Raw genomic sequence first — 27,642 nt, 5'->3', positions numbered from 1 at the left:
TTTATCATGTCTCTCCATAAACAAATCCAAATTTGATTATTTAACATCCGGTATTACAAGTGTATTAAGCTATTTCTTGTAACTGTCTTAAATGCACCCACACAAACTGACTAAAAGTTAATACACTTGAAACACAAACACTTTAACATGAATTGTCAAGAACTACAATAAAATATGCTGAACAAGTAACCTGAACGGCGACTTTACAAAAATTATATTTACAACAAAACAAAATATATGAAATTTTATTAACAAATATCTAAGTAGTTAAAGTTCTTATCAGTAAAAAATCATAAGTAATCAAAATATTCAGACACAAAGGATTATGGGTATTCTTTACAACATTGTGCTGATAATTTTAAGTTCATTTCTCTTAAATGTTTTAGTTTAATGAATTTATACACATAAAAGTTAAATAAACTGAGATTTTTAAGTATATGTCCAAAATTCATAATATTAAGTGATGTTTACTTTATTGTTTAAGTAAAGACACTATCTGATTTAAGAGGATCCTCAATAAAGGACATGGCATTTTAGACAGTCTCTGCACCTAAGTATATCAAATTGGCTATACAAGTCATTGCAATTTAATGTTTTCATTTTTGAGTTGACATTTTAGTGTATGAAATATATAAAATAATCTTTCAAAATGACTTGCACTGTTAATTTGATTGTAACTTAAAAACATCTATTTTATACAATGTTTAAAATAAAACTGTGCCTAATGAATGAATGTACTAAGTAAACTAAAACCCCATTCACACATTCAGACCTTTGGTCCCAGAAAATACCCGTAAAATTGCTAGACAAGTGTCTGTGTGAACACAAACACGTCCTGTAAATCTTCTGAGATCGTTGCCGCAAGAGGACCTAAGATACACGGACAACCCTCTTTGTGAACAAGAAGCCGAAACAATGCCGTAAAGGGCGTGTCGTAGTGAGTTCAGCTCTTTAAAACGAGAGATTTAGATGTATATCAACATTCACAACGAGAAATGTCACAAACTAGACTGAAGCATCAGGAAATGATAAATCAGACACATAAACAATGACGTGCGTGTCATGGCAACATGAAGTTAGTTCAACTTTATAAAATGAGGGATTTACATGCAATACAACAGTCATGACAAAAAATGTCAGCAAACTGGACTGACACAGATATCAGGTAATTTACCTCATCACTCACAGCGCTGAAACGGAGATCATTCAGCAGCATAAAAGAATATCGTGCCACATGCTCATTTGAGCTTACAAAAATGTATTTTCCGGAATGTCTGTGTGAAAAGGGTTTAACAAGATCTTTAACATCCGCTAGTGCTAAAAAGGGGAAGGAGATCACAAGAAACTCTGACCTGGTGGTTCAGAGAGTAAGTTGCCCTGGAAACAGACTCTGAATATAAGGGCACACTCACATTATCCCAACCAAACCAAACCATGCCCCAGCGCGATTGTCACCCCTCCCTACTCCCCCAGGTGCACGCACTCACACTGTACGTACTTTTTAATGATCCGAGTCTGGGCGTGCTTTCGTCATTAAGATGCGATTCTTTTGAACAAAGCAGGAAGTAAAGCTCTTTCTTAACACTGGAACCCACCGTAATGATAAGTCAGTGTTTTTTATTCTGAGTCGTTTGGTGCGCGATTACGGACAGCCCTCTCACATGTCATCATATTGCTTAGTTGATCTGTCACGTGTGCAGCTCAGACATTCACGTAACCCCGCTGCTCGCATCAAAAGGTTTTTACGGAGGCAGATGAAGGTGAGTGGTCGCGCAACTGACGTCTTCACCTTTTGAATCACGCTCAGGCGTGATTGCGCTCACACCACAGCCTTCCACGCCTGAGCCCAAGTGAACCGTGCTCCGGCCCACCACTGCAACTCGGCCACGGGCGATTAACCAATCAGCGCCCGGGCGCGGAACAGAGCGATCACACTAGTCAAACAAACCAGGCTTTAGGGGTCAAACGCACCCGAGCACGGTTTGGTTTGGATAGTGTGAGTGCGCCCTTAGTTACCTCTCCTTCTGAAACATTCTTAACTTATCCTGCTTTCTCAGGTTTAACATATCTCCCATTTTGAAATGGAAACTTTGGTTTCCTTTCAATTTCTTTTCAGGGTTACATGTAGCATACTGAGAGTTTTCACTTAACCTCCTTTCTGGAACAGGCCCAAGTATTTCATCACTTTCTGCCCTTACGAAAATTAACCATGGTTATATTGTGGTAAAAGCGTAGTAACCATGGTTTTTTGGTGTATTGATTACTATCAGCAAAACCATGGTTTTACTACACTAACTATGGTTTAACTATGGTTTTTGAAAACCATGATTGTCAAAACCATGGTTATTTTGTAGTTACTATGGTTTTACTACAGTAACCATGGTTTTTTGGTTTTAACTGTAGTAAAACCATGGTTAATTTTCGTAAGGGTGGAAACTATACTCTCATGTTATGCAACATTTCATTAAGTGTGCTGTCTGGGATATAGACTTTGTAACATAAAAACGTTTGACTGTACCTGTTTAGAAGTGTACAAAGGTCTCAGGCTGCCAATTAAACTACAAATATTTTATACAACTCGTGGTATTTATCAAGAGAAAACAGTTGATTAAACATGAAACAAATAGTGTCCTTTTGTGGGCATTATTAAGAGAGCAGACAGAAACCGTTCTCCTGTGACAGCTCTGAATGTTGAACATCCATTTGTTCAGAGACAATTTGAAGGAAATGATCCCAGTCTGGAGCTGTTAGTGGTAATTCTGCCTGGAAATGATTCCAAAACCTGACGGTAAAGAGCAAATGTGTTCATTAAATCATTTGATTATTTACTAAAAACAACAAAATAATTTATTTTAAAGGAAAAGTCAAGTATATTTTGCTAATGATTAAAGGGGGTTACAGCCAAAGAAACAGGTCAACATAAAGGAACAGACATTTCACAAGATTTTTTAAGATGTAAAATAATTCTTTGGTGTCCCCAGAGTACATATGTGAAGTTTTAGCTCAGAATACCCCACAGATAATTTATTATGGCATGTTAAAATTGCCACTTTGTAGATGAGAACAAAAATGTGCTGTTTTGGGTGTGTCCTTTAAAATGCAAATGAGCTGATAAAATGCAAATACTGATTGCCATAATGGTGGTTTGTTGAAATTGAAACTCTGTCAATTATTTTCTCTCTCTAGACAGAAATAAGAAAAATAAAATAAATAAAGGAATTAAAATGTAAAAGATTATTATTGAGTCTCTTGGACATAAATGAGGATAGTTTCCAAGACTTAAGAAGGCATTTACATTTATTTAGAGATTTTCTTTTTAATGCTACCTCACGGACTTATTGTATGATGACTTTGTACCTTTGGATATGATGAGATGAGAAACATTTTGAACCCTTATGGATTGTTGAGGCCATTTTTGGCCATTTTTTTGTTGTCTTACTCTTATATTGACACATATTTTAAGAAAATGCTTAAAATATACCATTGGCAAATGTATTACCCTTTCGGTTTGTTTGTGTACAAAAAAGCCACTAAATTAAACGGCTGTAAAAATGTATTCACTTTTTTGCATACAGTAAATCTGTTAATTGCTCTCAGTACTGATCAAAACTACCAAATGTTTACAAAATTTCCATGATTTTTACTCTTTAATTTTTAAGATCATAACTGATGTCACTGATTTGTATGCAATTAAAACACTGCTTATTTTACTTATTACTCTATTACTGATATAACGACTTTTAAGAAGAACCACAGCTTTAATTGACAAAAGTAACAATTTCAAATATAGCTGCAAAGCAGCGATGCCAGGGTCAAGCCAAAAAGGGCACAGAATGAAGTATCAATAATGACTGTCTTGATTTTAAATCTAAGTTTTCAGTAGATTAAGCAATTTTTCAAATCTTCTTTATCTTGGTGGCGCTGCACCGAAACAATAGATGGTGCCGCGAGTCATGATTGTGATGACACCCACCAAATTTTATATACCTATGATTAAGCAATGTTGAGATATAGCCTCAAATGACTTGACCACTGGGGGCACTGCACCAAAACAATAGATGGTGCCTCAGGTCATAATTGTGATGACACCCACCAAATATGGTGTACACACAATAAAGCGATCTGGAGATAAAGCCTCAAAACTCTTAACCACTAGGGGGCACTGAAAAGTTTACAAGGGCTTTCAAAAAAATGCTGATGAAATAGGTGGCTCTGTGACAAAACATTTCATGCACCCTCAGTACATGACATTTACAAGTTGTGAAACATTCACCTATTCATACACTGTCAGCCATGCGAGAGCCATCCAGCTCATCAGGAGCAGTTGGGGTTCTCAATGATACCTCAACACTTGGTCAGGTGGAGCTGGGGTTTGAACACCAACTTTCCGATTTGTAGACAACCTACACTAACCACTGAACCACTGGAAATACGCACATTAATATGCAAAACTTTTGCAAAGATATAGCCTCAAATCCATTCCGGCGTGCTCGCCATAATATTTGTTGATGCGCTATACAATAACTGATTGGTCTATCAAAATCTTTTTATGACTTTTTGTCTAGAGTCTAGATTGTGTGTACCAAATCCAAGCCAATCAAATGAACGCTGTAGGAGGAGTTTGAAAAATTTGGTATGCTTTGTAATTGAAAATGGCCATCCGAAAACATTTTGGTATCGTTTGACTCGGCATGCCTCAAGGAATCTAACAACAGCAATTTCATGATTTTAGACTCAATTTTGCAGTATAAAAACAAAAACAGTCACTTTTCAAATCTCATGACCACTAGGTGGCCTTGTGACAAACCGTTCCATGCACCCTCAGTTCATGACATATAACAGTTGGGGTTAGATGTCTCACTCATGAACACCTCAACACTTGGTCAGGTGGAGCTGGGGTTTGAACCACCAACCTTCCGATTTGTAGACAACCTACACTAACCACTGAACCACTGGCAATGCACACATTAATGTGCAAAACTTTTGCGAAGATATAGCCACAAATCCATAATTTTAATATCAAGCTAGCATTAAATATAAGCAAAAATAGCAATTTTTCAGATCTCGTGAACACTATGTGGCACTGTGACAAAACTGTGCACGTACCCTCATGTAATGACTGCCATCAAAACTACTTTGGCAAAGATACAGCCTCAAATTCGTTTGTTCGCGCTCTACGTAAAATGTTATGACGCGGTATACGGAAACGGATCGGCGAATAGACACGAATTCCATAACTTTTTGCCATGAGTGTCTCTAGATGCTAAACACCCATTCTTTACGCAAATTGGACAAAAGCTCTAGGGCGAGTTCGAAAAAGTAGGTTTTACAAACAATTCAAAATATCAAAATAATTAGCATAACGGAAATGACGTCATATGGTGCAATCGAATTGGCATGAGCCAAGGAATCAGATGAAAAAAGAATTGTTTCTATGACGTATGGGTCAGCAGTTATAACCAAAAATGCAAGTGAAAATTTGGACTGTTGGTGGCGCTATAGGGTTTGACAAAGACACTCCAAATTTGGTGTGGGGACTATTTGGAATGTCCTCTTTGAGTGTGCCAAAATTCATAACTTTCCGACAAAAAAAGTTAAAAATCAAAATTGCCGACCCCCAAAATGGCCGACTGAAAACCATTTGGTATCGTTTGACTCGGCATGCCTCAAGGAATCTAACATAAGCACTTGTATAATTTTAGACTCAAGTTTGCAGTAGTTATAAGCAAAAATAGCCATTTTTCAAATCTCGTGAACACTAGGTGGCGCTGTGACGAAACTGGGCACGAACCCTCAGGTCATGAGGGTCAGCAGTTATAACCAAAAATGTAAGTGAAAATTTGGACTGTTGGTGGCGCTATTGGGTTTGACATAGACACTCCAAATTTGGTGTGTTGACTATTTGGAATGTCCTCTTTGAGTGTGCCAAATTTCATAACTTTCCTACGTACGGTTCTATGGGCTGCCATAGACGCAATGGGGGAAGAAGAAGAATAATAGATAATAATAATAATAAGAAAACTAACAATCCCAATAGGGGTCTCGCCCATTCTGGGCTTGACCCCTAATAAATAAAACACAACCTAGTTCTTATTACATCAATCTTAAGGTGGTCTTCTTCTTCTGCTTACAGTTTTTCTGCTTACAAACTTCACCATGTATATTGGGAATACAGCTTTGCACGAGCACAACTAGCTTTTAAATGCGATGGGAGAGGAGACTCTCATTGGTTTATTGCACGATATGCCCAAAACACACCCATTACTCATTACGAGAATAGCAACAACTCTTTAAGACTGTGGGCCAGGAGTATAGACGATTTTCCCCATCGTTAGCAAAAGTACATTTGGACACACCCTTTTATACTGTGTGCTTTAGACTATGTGCTTAAGTTGTTACAACTGGGCTCTTAAAGTTTCAGTTGAGAACCACTGAGGAATGTAACTAAACAAAACATGCTATTACTGTAATATAATATAATATAATATATATATATATATATATATATATATATATATATATATATATATATATATATATATATATATATATATATATATACTGTAATCATTCTGTAGCATACTATATATCGAAGTACCGTGATATTACCAACTGATAGTTTCTTTATGTATTGTGACCACACGTAGTTGTGTGTTTATCTTACTTGTGATGATAAACATCAGGATCTCGACTCATTCTGTTATTAAAGCCGATGTACAGGTCGTCCCAGAGTCGTCCGTTTACAACCACGTGTCTCATCACACCCACTCTGTTTTTAATCTTAAACATAAAAACATTAAAGCAATACATGCAGAGCAAAACAACATGAAGGTTATTGCTCATAACACTTCCAGTGAAATCGTCTGTGAGTTACCTCCTCATATGCGTGATCTCTCTCTGGTCTCCTGTCTGGAAAGGAAAGATCCATGCAGTCCACCAGATAATCGTAACCTCCATCCAGTGGCTCAAATTCATCATCCGTCTCAATGACCTACAGTAATGCACAACATACAGTAACTACAGACTGCTTTGGTTTATGTGTTTGTTTGCAGTTATAACTGTGAGATCCACTACCAGAGTTAGCAAAACTTTGTTTACCCGAATAACCAGATTGTAGCCTTTAAATCCTGCCCAGTTATAATAATACTGGATCCATGATTTGTATTTAAAGATATCATTGGAAATGGCAGCGTTCAGCTCATCCAAATACAAGTCAAAGTTCCAGTTGTCCTTAAAAATCTTTGTACCATTTGAGGGTTGAGTGATTGCATTCCTGTGATTGTGGTGTTTAAAGCAGAAAAGAAAAGTATGCTTACTAAATCATAAACACAATTAATAATAATAACATCATAGCAGAACAGATGGACATTATTGCATTCATCCATAGTACATAAACATGCATACTAAATACTAATGCACACATACTAATATAAACACGTATGCTAAATATGCACACATACTACATAATAAGTCAAATGTAAAGCTATGATAACAGACGTGTTAGATGAATCTGCAAGAGCGAGAGCAACATCCAGCACAGAAGAGGGTAAAGGAGTCCAGGTCAGAGTATTTGGGAAGCTCTTCCTTATGGAAGCGTTCAGGTTTTCAGCGCTGTTCTTCGTATTTGTCTCCTTTATGTACCTGTTAGTCACAATCAAATATTACTGTTACATCTTAACCTGGATTATTCTATTGGTTGACATAAGAAGCCATAATGATTTACACTCACATATCAATATCATGGTATTTTAATTATTAAATTATTATATCGGTAACACTTTTATTTTACGACCCGGAAAGTACCGCGTAATTAAACCGAATTCACAGCGTACCTACAGGGTACCTCTACAGTACGTACTTGTAGGTATAAGGGGATAATATTTTAAGTTTGGGGTAATAAGGGGGTAAGAATATGAAGAATTATAAATTATTTATACTCTAAGTATTTTATAACAACAGGGTACCTATTGAAATATTACGTGGTGTGTATGACTAAGTCAAGTCTATGGGGAAATTATGTTTTATTTTTTTTATTTTTTTTATTGTGAATTTTTCATATTGACTACTGAATGTTGTATACAGTCAATGTCTACGAGCCACATCGGCAAATAAATATAACAGCACATCACTTTTATTTTAGTAGCCTATATTACTTGCTTTTAATAACAAAAGTCCAGCTGATTTAATGTGGTTATCTTTTTTTAAGGTTTAAATTTCTTTAAGAGGTTTTAAAAACGTTCTACACTGTGGAGTACGGCCAGGGGCGCCGTAAGGGGGGGGGGGGAGTTAGGATGATTCTAAGGGCTCATGAACTATTGAGGGCCCCAGCCAAGGACTGTGCCGCACACGCAACCCCTTAAGCTGAGCCCTCTTAGCTCCGCCCCGTCTTTACTCTGCGTTTTAGCGCCGTCTTCAATCCACGGTCTCACAGTGCGCGTGAACTTCAGAAGAGAACAAGGTGTGTGTATTTACTGCTATTTCCTATGATATCTGCATATGTGCACTTCCTTACTATAAATGCATATAGTAAGGAAGCATATAAATATAAATGCCTGCATATAAATGCCTCGTGATGTAAGCAGGTTCAAGCTCACCACGCCGCTTTGGTCAAGAATTGTTGACCCAGTCTTATTTCAGGCAGAATGTACATAGAAAAGATGCATTGTTGTTGTTCGCCATTTTTAAATGTTACAATGTCGTGTGTGTAACAGCTCAAGTATACAGTATGTCACTAAGACTGTCTCTGAAAATCAGACTAAAGCCTCAAATCTTATTGTGAGAAAAAAGGCATCACAGTTTAATTTCAAGCATTAATTTCACTATGATTTCAATCGCTGACATAACATTACTCAGTCAACATCAAAGATATCAAGTTTATATTTTCACAAATGTTCTTTACATTATATAGGATGATTTTATGTGGAAAACAGTAAATCACAAAGAAATACTTAAGCTGGGTTTTCACAGGCATGGTCACATTTATCTTTAATCTTTAAGAATGTTGCATTTTCTCTGAATATTTGATTTAATGTACTGTATTTTTCAATTAAATTTGCATTGCACAATAAATTATCTTAGCTGCAGACATTTTAGGTATCTATAAATACTGATAACTGTGGTCAAAACAATAGCAAAATAAATAGTTCGGTATTATTAAATTACAGACAAAGATTTTGAATAGCTACAGTAGGTTGTAGCTACAGATGTTTGGTACGAAATGGGTATGGGGGGGGGGGGGGGCCTGACCCTCTATTTTTTCATAGGGCCCAAAATTGCTAGTGGCGCCCCTGAGTACGGCTGCGAGTGATTTCAGCAGGATCCGCATGCTGGATAAGGTGACTGGTTTTGTTAATACATGACTCACGCATTTCAAACAATGTTTTTTCAAGAAAGTTGCCAGCTAACGGTAGCAGGTTAGCTAGCACATAAGTTAGCCTAAAGTTATTAACGTAACTGGCTCAGAAACTCTGTTTCTGTCAAGGCACAGTGAAGAAACATTTACTGATGCTTTCATTTATGTTTTTTATATGTAATGCAGAACAGCATTTGTGAGACGACATCAACTCATCATCCGAGTGGACAAGAACACCAAAAGAGGAAGCCAAGCCGCAAAAACAATGAAAAATTGTCATGACTTTTTATTTTAAATAAAAGTTATGTGATAATAAACATTAAGTGTTGGCTTAATTATAGTGTTTTACAGATGTTTTGAAATAAGTTGTTTTAAAATAAAAATAACAATATTCTGTATGTTTATGGTATTTACCTTATAACATTTATAACAAGAGGTGAACAAAGCACCACTTTAGTTTACAGCCCGCAAATATGAGAGTTACCTGGTACATACACAGAACAATCGGGGAATAAGCCCCACTTTAATTTACAGCCCGCAAATATGAGAGTTACCTGGTACATACACAGAACAAGCGGGGAATAAGCCCCACTTTAATTTACAGCCTGTAAATATAAGAGTTACTTGGTACATACACAGAACAAGCGGGGAATAAGCCCCACTTTATAAATAAAATCAAAAATTAAAAATAAGTTATTAATCATTGCTATCATTGTATAATGTAGAAAATAGACCATATTACCCATAGACGTAAGTCATACATACCACGTAATATTACAATAGGTACCCTGTAGTTATGAAATACTTAGAGAATAATTTTCCATATATTCTTACCCCCTTATTACCCCAAATTAAAAATATTGTTCACTTATAATTACAAGTACGTACTGTAGAGGTACTCTGTTGTTACAAATAGGTATGCTGTAAATTCGGTTTAATTACGCGGTACTTTGCGGGTCGTAAAATAAAGTTTTACCATTATTTCTAATGGTCAAGAGGTTATTAGGAGATAATAATATCATTGACCTGTCTGAGGGATGAGCTTCTATGAAGTAACCAGCAAAAGGATAGTAAATCTTGGGCTGTAAAATCTTCACCAGCTGAGTCTTATAGTTCAGCAGTTTCTTTCTTTCTTTCTTGATGAACTCTGCCTTCCAGGTTTCTGTGAAAGTAAATTAACCGTGACATCCTAAGACCAGACAATGTGTCAATAAATACAAAGCATTAATTGTATTCATTCTCCCATGCATAAACTCTTTACATCTTTGGTTTTCATAATCCACTCGTTCAAAGATGAGAGTAATGCACTTGTGTAACTCACCGCTGTATTTACCACCATAGAAAGTCATTGGAAAGCCAGAAGCGCCTCCAGCGAAGTCACTCATCATCACATCGACACCGTGTGGGAGACGCCCATTGTTTGGCCTGGTACAGTCGACCGTATTCAGGAACATGTGACCTTGAGACAGAGTACAAATGTTTGAAGGGCTTTTGCTATTCTACTGCACTTGAATAAAATCTTTTAACAGAAATGTTTTATGAAAGCCAATAAAATTTGAAGTTGATGAAATTTTTTACATATAAAATCCTATGAAATTGCAGTTAGGAACCTCATATGCAAGTCAACAACTTTCACTGTATTATGCTCAGCCATTGGACTGATGTAAAGAAAATGTGCCTAAGCTTAAAATGATTAAAAAGTTTGAAAGGTACCAACCACTTTGAGTGATAGTAATGAACATCATTAGACTGAAAATTAATGAAACAAACTTGTGCTTAAACCTCTTAAAGCGCTGTAGCGTTTTGAAACGCACATATTGTGATAAAAAGATTTTCTTATATTTTATTATAACCATGAAATTTGTAATGTTTTTAAATTCAAATTCATATAGCCAATGCCAGTAATCTATAGATGTGTTTATAGTCACGGTATCTTTTAAAACCAAATGTCAGCTAAACACCGGAATGCAGTTTGCCTTGTGTCAGATTTGATGAGCAAATTATAAATGACAGGTATTACAATAACGTAAAGCTATAAAGTGTAAACTAGTTGCTGGAGGTTTTGAATGGGAATTGCTCAAGGCAAAAACAACAGCTCTTAAAGTAACTGTCCCTGGACCAGGCTCTAACAGTCAAAAACATTCAAGCTACAGAATGACAGAATAAAATACCTTTATACTCCACTATTATACAAGTATCCATCTCAGGATGAACGCCGTCCATCAGAATCATAAATCTCAGATGCTCATCAACCTTGGAAAAAAAAGTAAATATCAACTTTTTATATCAATTTAACACGTAACTACATTTACACTACACATGTGTACATAAGTAAAGAGTATAGAGCATGTAAATAACATACATTCTGCCATACACCGAAGGGCACCACATTGATGTTTGTTAAATTCACCTCACTTCTCTCCAGGTACCTACAGGAAAAAAATAAAACACAGTCAGTTCTGGAAAATGTCTGGCAACATCTAATTAGTTTGATTTGTCTTCGTGTTTCTCTCACCAGAACACCGGGCGTGAGGTGTCTCCGACATAAATGGGAATATCAGGCCGCTTCTTTGAGAGTAATTTTAAAGTGGGGTAGCTGAAAAGAGAAAATGTAAGAATTTTTTTTTAAAGTGAAAAAAGGGTGATATTTAATTTTGCCACACTCATCTTTGGCTGCTGACTGGAGATTAAACAATTAAAACAGGATTTTCTGGATCTTAAGGATCATCCATCATCAATCCAATTAATTTATTTATTTAATAATAAAAGATAATGAATTTCAAACTGAAGTTACTGAACCAATCATATTTTTATTAATATAAGTACATATGCATATAAATGTATATAATACGTATAGAAGTATTTTTTTTGAACACAGTGCCTCTACCAATCCGACTCCTTCACGCGACTGATTGTCACTGCCTTCACTTTCAACTATCCTCGCGGCTGCTACAACTTTTGCTTTCTTAATTTACTCTAAATCAATAAGGGAACAAAAAGGTCCTATTGTCTTTGTGCATATAGATGAATTAGATAAATTAATAGAAATAACACAACTTTAAATTTACACTTCAGCTATAGCCTACCGAGGTTGTGGAGGCTCGACGTCAGCATATTTCGCAGAGGTTTTAACTGCTGCCAGCACTCCCGTGCCTTATACTACTTATAGTACTTGAGGTCGTCATTCAGTCTAACCAATACGTGCAGTCCTAGGCTGACTATTCTTATTTTAATGTGTTTTTATCTAAATATATAAAATGCAAAAAACCCTAATGTGGTTAAGGCAACACGTAAATACGCTGATTAGCTTTAATGTATTTATTACAAAATAAAGTATGATATAAAACACATTTATTTATTTATTTTATTATAAAACCATTTATTTTAATACTACTAAACGATTGTAAAACATGAAATAGACCCAAGAAAAAAACCCAGTTAATGTAAAGTGCAGTAATTTACTACACTATTAAGATTATATAAAAATATATGTTATTTAAGTTATGAAACTTAACTTTGCCATCAGTTAAAAGGATAACAAATAACAGACTTCATATAAAAAATAAGTAAAAAATACATTGAGACAAAAAAAATGCCAGTTAGATCTAAAGGGAATATTTTATGTTTGACCATCACACACCAGAGGGCAGAGATCAAATTTCAGAACAACTTGCTGAGATAAGGTTGCCCTTGTTGATTTATACGCCGCTGACCACCAGCTGATTCCCTGGAACTCAAATTACCAAAAGGAAATTTAGGCGTTATCTTTACTAACTGACTGGCCTGGGTGCCAGCCGATCTTAGCCCCGTCCACAACATTTTGAGGATGGGAAGATCGGTCTGGGGTTTCTCCGTTGAGGAGCTTCTATGCTAGACCCAAAGTTGGTTGACCAATCAAATTGTCAGGTGTGTTGAATCTATTTACAATGAAATGGCTGCCGCTGTAGAATTCAGATGTGTGGATTCTGACATTGAGTCTGTTCTAAAAGATATCGACAGAGCATTGATTTAAGAAGAGGAACAGAGAAACGCGAGCAAGGCATTTGTTGATTGGAAAGATGTTTTTGACATCCTTCCTACAGGATTCGGCAAAAGTTGGTCGCACTTATGGAGGACCAAGTTAAAGAAGCAACTGAAATGGGCATCATGGTGATGCAACTCGGCGTGCACGACGAGATGGATATAATTAGCGATCGTTGCCAGCTTCTTTTCGGAACCCCGGAATCGTGGCTGCTGAATAAGTGGAGGGACATGCACACGTTTTACAAGTCCGTAAATGTATTCCGTTACTGCCCAATCCTGTGCATTACTGTATGACCTTATTGATGTGTCAAGTGAGAATAGCAACAATCTATGTAAAATGCAATACTTACCTGTTGGTTTGTTGAAAGATGTGTATAATGGCAACCGTTGACAGCCTTAAATTGGGTTGTACTCTTTCACCAGCCTCTCTTAGTGAAAGACTGTGATTACATGGTCAATGATAGTGGCACAAATTTTATCACTGACTGCTGTTCTTGCAGCCCTTGGAATGCCACCACCACACATTCTTACACATCTACATTCTCACTGCTCCTGCACCTCTCACTGCATCTCTCCCTGGGCTTGCTCTTCTCGCTGGGCCTCTTGCTCTTACTCTTCCTCGTACAGACATAACAGTGTTTGTCTTTTTCTGTTCCAAAAAACATCACTCCTCAAAGTCCTCCTTTTATAAGTGTCAATGTAATAGAAAAAATAACCCCTGCCACTGAGTCTTAGCCAGACTAGAATCAGCTGTAGTTGGCCCAATTTACCCAACATAAATCAGCTGTGTGTCCATTATTCAATGTTTATTATCAGCTGAGATATATTGTTTTTGAACTGATACCATTGCAGAAGCAGAGGTTTTATACTGTATCTAAGGTTTGGATTATTGTTTTTGCTATTGTGAGATGTTGTGTGTTAACATTCGTAAATACTACAAAAACAATCCATAATTTTGTTGGGAGGTATAGATTGTCTGTTAAGAAAATGTAACCATTGTGGAAATAGGTTCACTGACTGCATACTGAAAACGACATGAGATGTGTAAATGTTACAGACGCTATGCTAATTGTGTTTAGAGTTTTAAAAATGTGACAACTGGTTGAACAAATGCTTGTTAGCGACTAAAACAAACTGCAAAAGCTGACCAAATGAAGATTGGGTGTAACCAAAGAATTTTGGTAAGAAACAAACCTCAGATGGTCGGAGTGCATGTGACTGATGTAAATGAGATCAGCCTGACAGAGTCTCTCCATGGCATCAGATGGAGGTTCGTGTAAGAGCCACCATCCTCTGGCAAACGCCGGTCCTGTCAGCCAGGGATCAAACATCATCCTCTTGCCTCCTGCTTTGAGTTCCATACACGCATGTGTAATGTATGTCAACTAAAACAAAAGGCACATCACATGATTTCAGATTTAATCTCAAGAATGTGTAAGAAAGCAATAGACAAAATTAGTATCCCAACTCTACATGTTATGTGATATTGTCGGCTAACAGACCAGAAACACAGAGGTAAGTAATATCCACACTATTCCTGACGCAAATGCGGGCGACGCCATCTTTGAGCTCAGATGGGTAAAACTTCCAGTGAGCCACTACAGCTAATAATAGTCCTATTGCGAGGGATACGAGTCTGCCGTTTTGACTGTCATTTTAATGCTTATTATGAAATCCAGGAAGATCGGCATAAATTGTGCAGTTAGGGGTTGCCATAAGCATAAGTTACTGCTGCTGTCGGATCACGTTAAAGGTTAAAAACAAGGAGTCTCTGTATATTCCATGTATTAATCACTCGACTGACTGTCCCACTGTAGAGATACAGTTTGTCTCTGTGCTTTTATATTTGCTCATTGAAGACCCCTGAGGAACAACATGAAATGATTGAATATATCTTCATATGATGTATCAGGATCAGGGGCGTGCACAGACATTTTGAGGGGCAGGGGCTCAAGTGAAATAAAGGGCACTTCTCATAATTATGTATAAAAAAGTATATATATTAACGCAATTCTGACTTCCTTTTTAAAAAAATATTAAAAAAGTTAATTAATTTTATCTTCCTCAAACTCACGCAATTGTTTAATTTTCAAAAGATGTCTACAAAATAATCAGTTGTTCACACAGACACCATGGTCTCCTTAGTAGTCTAGGTTTATAGAGCAGCAAAGGAAGCCATTACACAATGTGGATGTTTTGAAAACATTAAATTACACATTAATTACAAATTTGTTAAAATGCTAAAAACAAAGTTGTGACTGCTGAGTTAGCGCTACATGCCAATAAATGCTATATCATATGCTAGCGTTTAGCTGATTAGTTGTTAGTTGTTACTCAAAATGTATTTTTGTCTGATAAGGGCTCAAAATATAAGGTCTGTTTACTAATTTGAGCTTCTGGCATGAGCCTCAGAGCAGAGCTCAACATTATTATTCATATCCCTTTCAAATAGGGCAGAAATAGACCATTTCATTCAAATGACAAATTCTAGGGTTGTAAATGGACATGTAAAAACGTTTCTGGATAATTTTTGCACTTAATAAAGCAACATACCTTCTATGTAATTGTCAAAGAACAATTTAACATATTATGACAACACATCCTATGGCACCTTTAATCTTAGGTTTCATATTTATTATAATATTAGGGTTACACATGTCAGAAACAACAAATATAGATTAGGCCTATTTTATTTGTATTTTATATTTTACTTTTTTGTGATGTCAGTGAAAATTCAGACTGGGCAAGTAAAATACTAAACCATCAGATTTCTTCCCAATCTACTCCGGCACTCTAGTATAACACATACTTATTTAACAGACATTACAAAAAAACGCAAACAAAAAAGCTTACTACTGTAGTTAGCAATTATTTTATTGTTTGTGCTTTATTATTTTCTGAGCAGTCTATTTAAACTACATACACTACACTGTTACAAGTTTGCAACTCTTCAGGTTAATATGGGATTGCCGTGGAAAACAATGTCCCTGAATCGTTATGTGTAACAACGTGTCTCATATTTTGTGCATAAAACTGTTAATATAAGAATGCTTTCTTCCTCACACACTTACCGGTAGCTGCCTGCATAATCATGCACATGATCGCGTCTCGTTCAGCCTGAGCTTTGACGCTTGAAGCGCGAATGATGCAGCACGAGTGTAGACAGACCAATCATAAAGCGAAGTAAGTTAGAGAGGCGGGACTAAGGAAAGGTAAAGCCAATCATATTAGCGATTTGAATTTTGGAGGCGGGACTCATCTGTTAACCGTTTGTGTGCCACAAATAGCGCAATTTTTCTTTATATAAGAGTTTAAATCTCATTTAAATGATTTCTAAATAGACCAATTTAGAGTAGACGTCACAGTTACGTCACTGCAAGCTTCGCGCGCAATGCGGTTGCAGAAAAACAGTGGAAATGAATTAGACACGAGTGAAAAGAGCAAGATAACTCACTAGAAAATGTCCTGTTGTGCTGTTAAGTGTCAGAATAAGAATGCCAAAAAAGATGGCTTTCATTTTTATAGAATACCATCGTCAAAGACATCATTTGAAGATAAACGTAGGTGTTTATGATTACAATAAGCCCTTAAACGGACAGAATGGAGCAAGGAAATCATCTGGAAATCTTTTAATAATTAGAATAGAAAATAAGTAGAGAAGATGTCCGGTGTTCTGTCGAAGTCTGTTCCCTCCATGTGTTTCTTATAGCGTTTTTATCATGTTACAATTATAATTTATTAAGGAAGAAATAATAGAAAACAGGAAAATTATGAAATATTTAATAAACGCTATTATATATAATACATGATAGTATTGCTTTTACATGTACTTTAGCGATTCAGACTGTAAAAATATTTGATTTAGAAAAAAAGAACAATATACATTACATACATGCATATCAGTAGCCAAGCCATTTAAACTTTTTATCTATCTAAAAAAATAAACGTAATGTGATGAAAACGCTATAAGAAACATTGCACTAAAGGGAAACATAAAGGAATCAGACTTCGACAGAACACCGGATCCATAAAAATCACGGTTTAATGCTAAAACACTTCACAACCCTACTGCGGAGCAGTCACTTTCTGCAACCAGTTTGGCTCCGCCCACAAAAAACGTCATCTCTGTTTGCAAACACGAAATTGGTCTATAAATTCATGTTAAATTAAATAAGCAACAAGTAAAAAACACAAGAAACAGACAGACATCAGTTGTTATATGAATAAAGATCATATTATTTTTTTTTTTTTAAAAGCACCCCAGAAAAAAGGGCACTTTCTCTCCAGGAATAAAAAGGGCAGGTGCTCAAGCCCCCTTTGATGTCTATGTGTGCACGTGCCTGATCAGGATACTTCTTAATTTTATCCTCACACTGGCTCATACATGAAATTATGACCTTAATCATCATGGAAAACGCCGGCTCTGGTTCAGTGACAGTACGGACCGGAAGTCGCACCCATAATTCGCGCAAAGCATCATGGGGCGTAGGAATAGTGTGGATAAGTTAAAATCTGTTTTTTTTGCATATCCGTTTTGAATGACTGAGTGTCCACACTCTTTTGAATGGCTGTGTGTGTGTGCGTGTGCGCATGTACAAGTGTTTGTAAACCGAGGGCTAATGTTCCGAACTTGGGTATGGTGGCTCAGGAGAGGTTCATGGGGTAACGAATTTAATCTGGTCATAAAACCAGTTCTGGTTTGGTTGAGATGTTACCCATTGAGATGTGACAGCCTGGGGCCATGGCGGTACTGTTTAACTTTGTAAATTCAAAGGGAAATGTAATTAAGATATGATAATGCAACCTTAAATCAGATCCAATAGTTATGGCCACAGTCAGATGTTACAATGGGCTGCAGTGAACTCTGTAGGAACTGTTGTGCAGTGTGCTCCACGGCCCAGGCCCACCATTGCTCCACAGCTCAGGATCGCCTTTGCTCAACAACCCAGACCCACCATTGCTCCACAGCCTAGGCCCGCCATTGCCTCACTGTCCTGGCCCACTCACCAACCCTTAGACTTCTGTTAATGTTTTTGATTATTGTTGTTTGTTGTTGGCCATCAGGAGCCACCCAAAAAACAAGCTTTGTTTAACTCTCTAGGGTCGCTTATTTTTCAATCACTCCGCAAAGAGATTACTCTGCTGATTTTGGACATGCAAAAATAATTTATACATCATTTAAAACGTTAAAGTATCTAGTTTTTTCTGTACACTCCCAATAAAAACAGAATGTTGTGCTTTTAAAAAAAATAAGAAAATAAATATGATGCGAGTTCTGCAATTGCAAACACCACATCTAAATCCTTATTTACTCGTGTCAATGCGTATATCTCGGGACAGCAAGTTTATTACATGCAGGATCACACGCATGTCCACAAATTCCTTTGTGTTGCTTTCACAATCAACATGTGAGTAATGGTGGCAGCTGTTAACAAACATTGATAAGTTCGCTCATCCCTTATTGTGTTTCTTCTATAATGATTAAAAACCACATATAAGAGTCCAGACAACGATAGGCAGTTCTTCTTTTGAACTTTGTACTGCACAAAAGTAAAACTCTCGCTGGCCAACCAAAACTAACCCTGTGTTCATTTTTTCGGTAGGCAAACAGTACTTACCAGAGTTCAATAACACTGTACTACATACCTTACTAGTTACCATGATTACTATAGTATTTGTAGCCAAAAACATCATTGGACTTTTTTTGTAAAACGGTGGTTTTTAAAGGTATACTTGTGAGATTAATTAAAATATTTCAATAGAAAAAAATTGTGTGTGTGTATTTATATTCTATTAAAAATGTTGTTATAAATTCCCAAGTAAACCTCATCATGGTTTTACTACATAGAAAGTTACATCCCTGTTACATTCCTACAAGCCTCATTACAGTATGTGGCTCATTATGCAAGTCTTTTGTTTCCTCAGCTGTCAATCACACATTATTCAGGAGCTTTCACGCCTCTTCGCATACAGCCTTTCCCAGGAAAAAGTATAAATCAATATATTGTTTTATGTGAATGAGTAGGCAGAATGATTTTCACATCGTTTTGAAGAAAAAAACTTTAGACTACTAGATTCTGTTTTGAAAAGTCTTGGGAAAACATGTTTAGAATCAGTTTTGTGGACTTACAAATTTTGCTTTTTCAAAAACCACGCATAAACATTTTTCTCTCGAAAATACAAACATGTACATACATGTTGCTCATATAATATTGTAGCTCAGTTTGTGCTGAACACAGTGTTATGAGACTTTTGCCATTATTATGTTTTTAAGCAACTGAAAAAAGCGCAAATGTCAGTGCAGGTCAAAACTTCTCCAGGGCCCTTAAAACCCCTTAGACCCCAGATGGTTAATGTTTGTTCTGTTGAAGTGAGTCTCTCTGTTTTGTCAAAGCCATGTTATGCCTTTTGTTTGTTTGTTCTTGTTTTATGTTTAATTAAACGGCACTTGGGTTCTCATTACACTCGCCTATCAGTGGATTTATTACACTCTGCATGTACAGTAGATGTTACCATGAAACACCTGACTTGCAAGTCTTAGGGGGCGGGCACACTAATGCTTTTAAACACGGCTGAAAACAGCAGGCGGACGCCGACTGCTAGCTTTTTTCAGCTGAGCGCTTTGATTGCTATGATACTTCTGCTTTGTTTATAATTTATTCAACAATGCGCCGGTTGGTTGTTGTGATATTTGTCCTGCCCCTCCTCCACTGTGACTGGACAGCCAAGTGAGAGTGACATTGACAAGCAGAGCTTTTTACCCAAAGCTGAATATTTTCAACTCTCGGTGGCCCGCTTTTTTGAAATGCGCCATGCTTCCACTGTAAACGCCTTGGTGTATATATAAAATATAATAAAATTTGTTTTTAAGACACACCCGCATTGCATGATACAAGCAGTGCATTGAGGAACAGATTACAGATTTTGTGAGGCATTGCATTTTACTGTGACCTCTCCCGTTTGTAGCTCTTGTGCCTGTCGAGAGTCCACAGTCCAAGGGTCGGGTGGATTCAACTCAACCAGCTCCAAACTCCCATCAGTATCTGACAGTACCACCTCTATAAAAACACAATAACAAAGAGCACATGTAATCCAAACACAACATGATAAAATCTATGACATACCGTATATACTGCAACTAAATAAAATGAAGCAAAACTACGTTAGCTTTTTAGTCAAATAAAGCTAAACTTTTAAAGAGTGTGGTGCTTATGGTTATCTCTGTGGTGACATCATCACTGTAAAAAATATGCAGCATTTTTGTCAAATCAACATATATTTTTTATGTTTCTTTAAATAAATAGAAAAGTTAGAACATTTCAAATTGATTGTATAAGTTTTTAGGCCAAAATTTAAAATAGTAGGTTGAATTGACTTGCAAAACCTAGTTGTTTTATGCTGCATTTTGTTTTTTACAGTGATAGGTTTGATAAGTCAAAAGGCATTTTGCCAAAAGCATAATTGTAAATTTGTATAACTTTGTAGATACAATTTTGATGATCAACCTTCCGATCCCTCTGCCAATACGGAAGTGATTTAAACCGCAGCTCATCGACTGCTGCTAGAGGCTGGCTCAAAAAGGGAGTCAATTCCCATAGACCCCAATGTTAAAATAATCATAAAATAATATGTTTACAGCCTTTAAACATTTACTCCGATCACAACAGGCCATAACCTCCTACACATAAGTCACAACTCATCTGATCACAATTAAAAATTATTATCATTTTATTATTTTCACTTCTTATTTTTCTTTTCAGCTTCTTCTCACAGCATCGGACAGGGCTCTCCATCCAGCAATTCAGTTCACGTCCCTATTCTTGTAAATTATCTTCTCTTTTTTAGCAAACTACTGCATTTGGATCCAACCTCTCTGCTGCATCATTACAACTAGATGATATTAAGATTGAATGAGATGTTTTGAAAATGTCATTACCAAGTTCATCCTGCATAAAGCTGTCAGGTGGGTTGACATACGCCATAGTGGACACATCAAGTTTCCAGTAGTGTTTAGTACAACGCACTGTTCTGTCAAACACACAACACACAAACAAAATACACATGCACAATGGCTGACATATAATAAATCTTTTTGGTATATTATGTCTGTGAAATGTTAATAAATAAATAGACATTGTACACATAGTGTAAGCAAAGTAATTGGAAAAAAATAGGAAATACTGATTATTTCTGCATTTGCACAAGTTTACTTAACATTAAAGGGCACATGGCATGAAAATTTCACTTTATGAGGTTTTTTATCATTAGTGAGTTTCCCCAGCCTGTTTTTGTTCCCCAATTGGTTAAAAATGGTGATAAGTGTAAACTGAGCCCTGTGTACTCCGCTCTGCTCAGACGAGCCGTTCAGGGGTGCGTTCCACTCCAGTTTTAGACACGCACTCGAGAACTTCCCTTAACCTTTCCCCTCGGGGGAATCCCTGTCGCCATTTTGAAGTGCGTTCCACTTCGTCAAGTGGATGAGGGAAGTTTGTATGGACAGACCCTTGCTCCCTCGATTTTGACAGAGGGAGCGAGTCTACTTCATATGTACACTTCAGGCATCTCCATATCCCACAATGCATCACAATTGTAACGTCACTTCAGCAACTCGTGCTTTGCACATGAAGGGGGCGGTCTCCACTTTTCATGTGATCAAGGGCTTAGGCCGATTCATTTGAGCCTACTTCAAGTGTTTCAGCAGTAGTGGGCACTCGTACAACGTAAGCAATGACGTACATCCGAGTGAACAAGACTGAGGGAGGTTAGCGAGGGAAGGTCATAAAAAAACAAACTGGAACGCGGGTCAGGAATGTGCCTCGTTATGTCGTCAGAAGGAGAAAAGTTACCCTGCCTTTCTCTGCTTTGCCTGCTTAGAGTATTTGGGCCCCGCCCATTAGGGTAGAGAGTAGAGAGTTGAGTTGAGTTGAAGTTTATTTGCCATTTGTAGGCCTACTAGTACAGCCATACAAGTACATAGGAATTTTTGTTAACATTAGTCAACATTAAAGGAAACAATACAAAAAACAACATAAAAGAACAACTAACAGACTACACACAATAAATAAACTGCATACAATAAATAAACTGCACACAATGAATAGACTACTCACAATAAATAGACTCTTAAAAAATACAATCAAGAAAAACAGCACAAACCTGTATCTATCAACTCACACAGTAAAAATTATCACTATGACTGAAATATTGCAATAAAAAACATCCACATTTAATTTAGTTTAATTTAAAAAACTCTTGATACTGTCCCAAAATGGTACGAAGTAAAATTATTTAAAACTTACTATACAGCTACCTCAACATCTCTATATGTGACCAGTCACGGAAAGTAGGGACACAAGTCGGATCTGGGGCATTTTGAGTTATTCATAGATTCAAAAAGTGCAGTTTCTAAGCTTTCTAACGATGTGTAACACATGGAAATCTGATAAGATTTGGAGAAGTTGTGGCCATTTGAATGTAACACATTCAAGAAAGAGAATGCTGAGAAATTTGAGAAAGAAAAAAGTTAACACTTTCCCTTTTCCCTGGATGGAGAGACAATAGGGCTCATTTACATCTCATTTACCTAAGCCATACCCCCTGTAAAGCCGTTTTGAGATACAGATCTTCTAGCATCATATGTAGTATTTTATTACAGAAGTCCAAATGAACAACATGCAAAAATAAACAGGACTTTTACCTTTGTGGGGATCACAAGTCGAATCCAGTCTGTTTCAGATGTGTGAATCATCCAATGATTTTTGTCCACAAATGCGTATAATCAGTGAAATATAGATATATAGTCTTATAGTTGTTTACATCAGATTTCGCATGAACTTCTGGTAATACAATCTGAGGACTATTTACATCGTAACATGTAAGGGTATATCAGATACTCCGGTATTTATGTTCCGTTAAACACATGAACCCGCCTTCAAACTTTGTATTTAAAATAGGGAGGTAGTATAATAGATAATCCAAAAACAGCACCGTCGAAAACGTGAAGTCCTTAAGGGATGTTACCGATCGCTCGCTCGTTGCTCCATCAGCCAATGACTTCATGGAAAATTAAGACAAAACATGTAGCCAATTATATAAAGAATTCTACGATCTCTGTGTAACTTATGAGTTTGACTTCATGCTGCGCTGCAAGACTTCAAAGTACTGCGAGAGCGAGTTCAAATTAAACTACTCCGTGAGATTTCTTGAAGGGTTGAAAGACTGTTATTTGTTCCGCCCCAGCTTCTTTTATTTTTCTTTTGTTTTGTGCGCCCGAGCTTCATTTGCAGTCTGGGGAGACGCACGCTATAAGTTTGAAAAAAATTAAATAAAACTAAGCAAACATGTCTGAGGAACAGGGCAGCCGAGCCTAGTCACTACAGTCACGTGACTTTCACGCTTGAGCCGGAAGAGAAGACAATGCTGAATAAAGTCGTAATTCTTGCTATTTTTGGACCAAACTGTATTTTCGATGCTTCAACACAATCTAACTGACCCACTGATGTCACATGGACTACTTTGATGATGTTTTTATAACCTTTCTGGACATGGAAACCGTACATAGATTTTCAATGGAGTAGACAGAAAGCACTCGGACTAAATCTAACGTTAAAACATCTTAAACTGTGTTCCGTAGAAAACTGAGGTCTTCCGAGTTTAGAACGACATAAGGGTAAGTCATTAATTACATTATTTTCAGTTTTGGGTGAACTATCCTTATTCAGTAGCCACGCTGTTCCCTTTGGGGGCAGAGGCGAAAACACAAGCTTATCCGGTATGTAAATATACACAAAGACAATGACGCCCCCCGCTGCACGCTAGAATCTCCGGAAAAACAAGCCTATTTCAACCGCAAAATGTATGCTTTTAAATATACATAAACCGCTATCTCAAACATGGAGAGGCTTCTTCGTGATCTCAACTAACAGATTCTGCAATAAAACAAAAATCACAAATTTTGAAAAAAAAACTTTGATTCTCATTTTCTCAAAACTTGTGCTGCCGACTTGTGCCCCTGGTTTCCGTGACGGGTCACTTATAAAAACAGACATGTTTGTTCCCTCTGCCATGTCCTTCGCCATCAGTCTTACTGTTGCTGGAAAAAAACTATTATAAAACCGCACCCTGTGTGAAAAAATACTGTCCGGTCTGCCATATCTCAAATTGTATATTGAATGCTTAGGCCTAACCATTGAATGTGCAGGATGGTGTATGTCCCTAAGAATGTTCTTAGCTCACTTCCTGCAGCGTTGTGTTTATAAAATGTCCATGGATGGAAGGTCCGCTCCGATGACCTTCTCTGCGGTCTTTACAACTCTTTGGAGAGCTCTCCTTTCTGCCTGTGTAGTGCTTCCAAACAAGACAGTGATTCCATTTGTTAGGATGCTCTCCACAAGTCCTCTATAGGCCTGGATAAGTTGCTTGCGGCTAACTCCTGCCTTCCTTAGCAGCCTAATAAAGTAAAGCTGCCGTTGGGCCTTCTTCACTGTGGCGACAGTGTTTATGGTCCAACTCAAATTAGATGACACATGCAGGCCTAGGAACTTGTAACTTTCAACTTTTTCCACCTCAATCCCCTTAATGATTAATGGCTGTAAAAACTGATTTTTCTTTCTAAAATCCATGATTAGTTATTTTGTTTTATCTACATTTAAAATAGAACATTATCATCACCATAAGCCAGAATTTTTTTCAACCAGCTCCCTATAACCAGTCTCATCCCTACCTTTGATCAGGCCCAAGACAGTTGTGTTATCAGCATACTTAATAATCGTGGTGTTATTTTGGGTAGTAGCACAATCATGTGTGTAGAGAGTGAAGAGTTTTGGACTGAGACAACAACCCTGAGGTGTTCCTGTGCTTAGAGTCAGATCCTTTGAGATGTTACCCCCCATCCTCACTTTTTGTGGTCTGTCAATAAGAAAATCCAAAACCCAGTTACAAGTGGTAGTTGGAACCCCGAGGTTGACCAGCTTCTCAATTAGCTTACTAGGTTGAATCGTATTGAAGGCTGAACTATAGTCCAAGAAAAGCATTCTTACGTATGTCCCACTCTGGTCCAGGTGTTGAAGAGTGATGTGCAAAGCCATGGACAATGCATCATCCACTGATCTATTAGGACAATAGGCAAACTGTAAGGGGTAAAAAGTGTCCGGAACCACAGAGTTAATATGTCTAAGTACAAGTTTCTCTAAGCACTTCATGGATACCGATGTCAAAGCGACTGGCTTGAAGTCATTTAAGGTAGATGTGTCTGCTTTCTTAGGGACAGGTATAATAGATGACTTAAATAAACGCGGTACCACACCATGTGTAAGAGACAAATTAAAAATATCTGTGTACACACCTGCCAGTTGTTCACCAGAGACCTTCATAACTTTTGGCGATACTCTATCAGGTCCCACTGATTTACGGGGATTTAACTTGTTAAAAACTTTCCGTACCTGTTCTTCTGTGACCTGAAGCCCCCCTCCTCAGTGTTCAAACTAAGTTTTGAGGGAGTATCACAGTTTAGTCAATCAAATCTAGCATAGAATTCATTAAGGCAGTCTGTTAAGGTGCTCTCTTGTTATAATTAGTGAGAGACTTAATCCCTTGCCACATACTGCGCGTGTCGTTTTGCATATACTGGCTTTCAAGTTTTTGAGAATATGCCTTCTTTGCAGCTCTGATGGACTTCCTTAAGTCATAACAGGCTTTCTTATATTTTCCTCTATCCCCTGCTTTAAAAGCTACCTGCCTTTGCTTAATCTTCAGGCGTATATCGCCATTAAACCAGCGCTTTTGATTCGGAAAAACACAAACAGTCTTGGAAGGGACACAGATAGATGTACACCAATTAATATAACAACTAACAGTCTCTGTGTAGTCATGGATATCATCTGAAGCATTCTTAAAGATGTTCATGTTTGTAGCCTCTAAGCAGCCCTGCAAGTTCATCAATGCACTTTCAGTCCAGATGTTAACAACTTTAGTTGTGACTGGATTGGATAGTCTTCTGATATAAGTTGGCTTTAACAAGATTGCTATGTGGTCAGCTTTTCCAAAGTTGACCACATAGAGCCAAGAACCATGTTGACCACATAGAGCCAAGAGCCAAGTTGACCACATAGAGCCAAGAACCATGCCATTGTTTTTCATCGAGAGACATTGAGGGAAGCATAACATTTGCTCCGTGTTTACTTGATAAAACTTTGAGGAACAAGCTACAGGTTGACGCTGGGTTTGCAGAGAGACTGCCACCATGCAGTATGGGCGCTCCGTTTTTTTTCATAGAGAGACATTGAGGGAAGCATAACATTTGCTCCGTGTTTACTGGATAAAACTTTGAGAAACAAGCTACAGGTTGGCGCTGGGTTTGCAGAGAGACTGCGTTTAAAAAGCAATGCGTTCCATCAATATTGGATCCGAGCAGAATGGCGCATCAAACTTATGTGAGTAAACCACTTTAGTAACTAATATCAGTGGCTGGCGGTGAGTCCAAAATATGTGTTTGTTGTGTCATGTTGCACACGCCTGGAAAGGGTTTATGATAAAATACACACACACACATTCTGGTTTCCGTGTGTGTGTGTGTGTGTGTGTGTTTGTGTGTGTGTGTTGTATACGCATCGGGGTTTATGATAAAATACACGTGTGTGTGTACACACATCAAAAGGGTTTATGATAAAATAGACCCTCACGTTAACAAATTTCTCACAAGACACTCACTTAACAGTAAACTCTGATTACACATGAGATTAAGTGAGTATTGAAAGCTAGTTTGAGTACGAAAAACTGTTATCCAATCATAGCAGTGGGCGTTTACTTCCAAGTCGTCATGCGGCCAGCCCATCAAAACCGAGCATTTCTCAAGTCACCCTCTAAACCAGGGTACAAAATAGCCGATTACTTATTGCTTTTGATGATTTTGGATGTACAAATCACGCAAACGTCATAAGTAGACCTTAGACAACAGTATAAACCAGTAAAATACGACATGCCATGTGCCCTTTAATCAACTGTGTGTTTATGCAAAAAAGGAACCAAAACGAGCTTAGGTTCACCAACCTGCCACCTAAATCCTCTATGTCTTTAATGAAAAGTCCTCCCTGGTGCTTGCATTGGTTTTTGCAGGCTCGTGTTTTATCTTTGTCTTTGTAAATGATGTAACATTTGCCATCTTTTGGATTTTTCTTAAAATTGATGCCACCCTTCAGCTCCCCAACTTCAGATGCCTCCAGACGCAGGACAGTTTGTGTAACCTGAGATGTCATTGTGCCGTAAAATCC

The 27,642-nt window shown here is 37.3% G+C and overlaps 1 protein-coding gene across 2 annotated transcripts; it reads right to left on the bottom strand.

Annotated features, from left to right (window-relative positions):
• Window positions 1-530: 530 nt before the first annotated feature.
• Window positions 531-27,642, bottom strand: LOC135758752 (cytidine monophosphate-N-acetylneuraminic acid hydroxylase-like). 2 transcript variants are annotated; one of them, XM_065273390.2, is made up of 14 exons: window positions 27,422-27,642; window positions 21,312-21,403; window positions 20,321-20,433; window positions 14,570-14,760; window positions 11,868-11,948; window positions 11,715-11,781; window positions 11,524-11,605; window positions 10,674-10,811; window positions 10,379-10,514; window positions 7,498-7,641; window positions 7,099-7,273; window positions 6,875-6,991; window positions 6,665-6,780; window positions 531-2,782 (listed from the first exon to the last, which is right to left on the bottom strand). In XM_065273390.2, exons 1-14 carry the CDS (start codon window positions 27,625-27,627, stop codon window positions 2,647-2,649), a joined length of 1,794 nt encoding a protein of 597 aa, XP_065129462.1. In that variant the 5' UTR covers window positions 27,628-27,642; the 3' UTR covers window positions 531-2,646. The 2 variants fall into 2 exon arrangements, with proteins under 2 accessions (XP_065129462.1, XP_073669915.1); XM_073813814.1 differs by having other exon boundaries at window positions 20,327-20,433.

The sequence above is a fragment of the Paramisgurnus dabryanus genome, chromosome 1, assembly GCF_030506205.2.
Source record: "Paramisgurnus dabryanus chromosome 1, PD_genome_1.1, whole genome shotgun sequence".
Lineage (NCBI taxonomy): Eukaryota > Metazoa > Chordata > Actinopteri > Cypriniformes > Cobitidae > Paramisgurnus > Paramisgurnus dabryanus.
The sequence above is the reverse complement of the archived record's forward strand: the minus strand, read 5'-3'. Positions and strand labels throughout refer to the sequence as shown.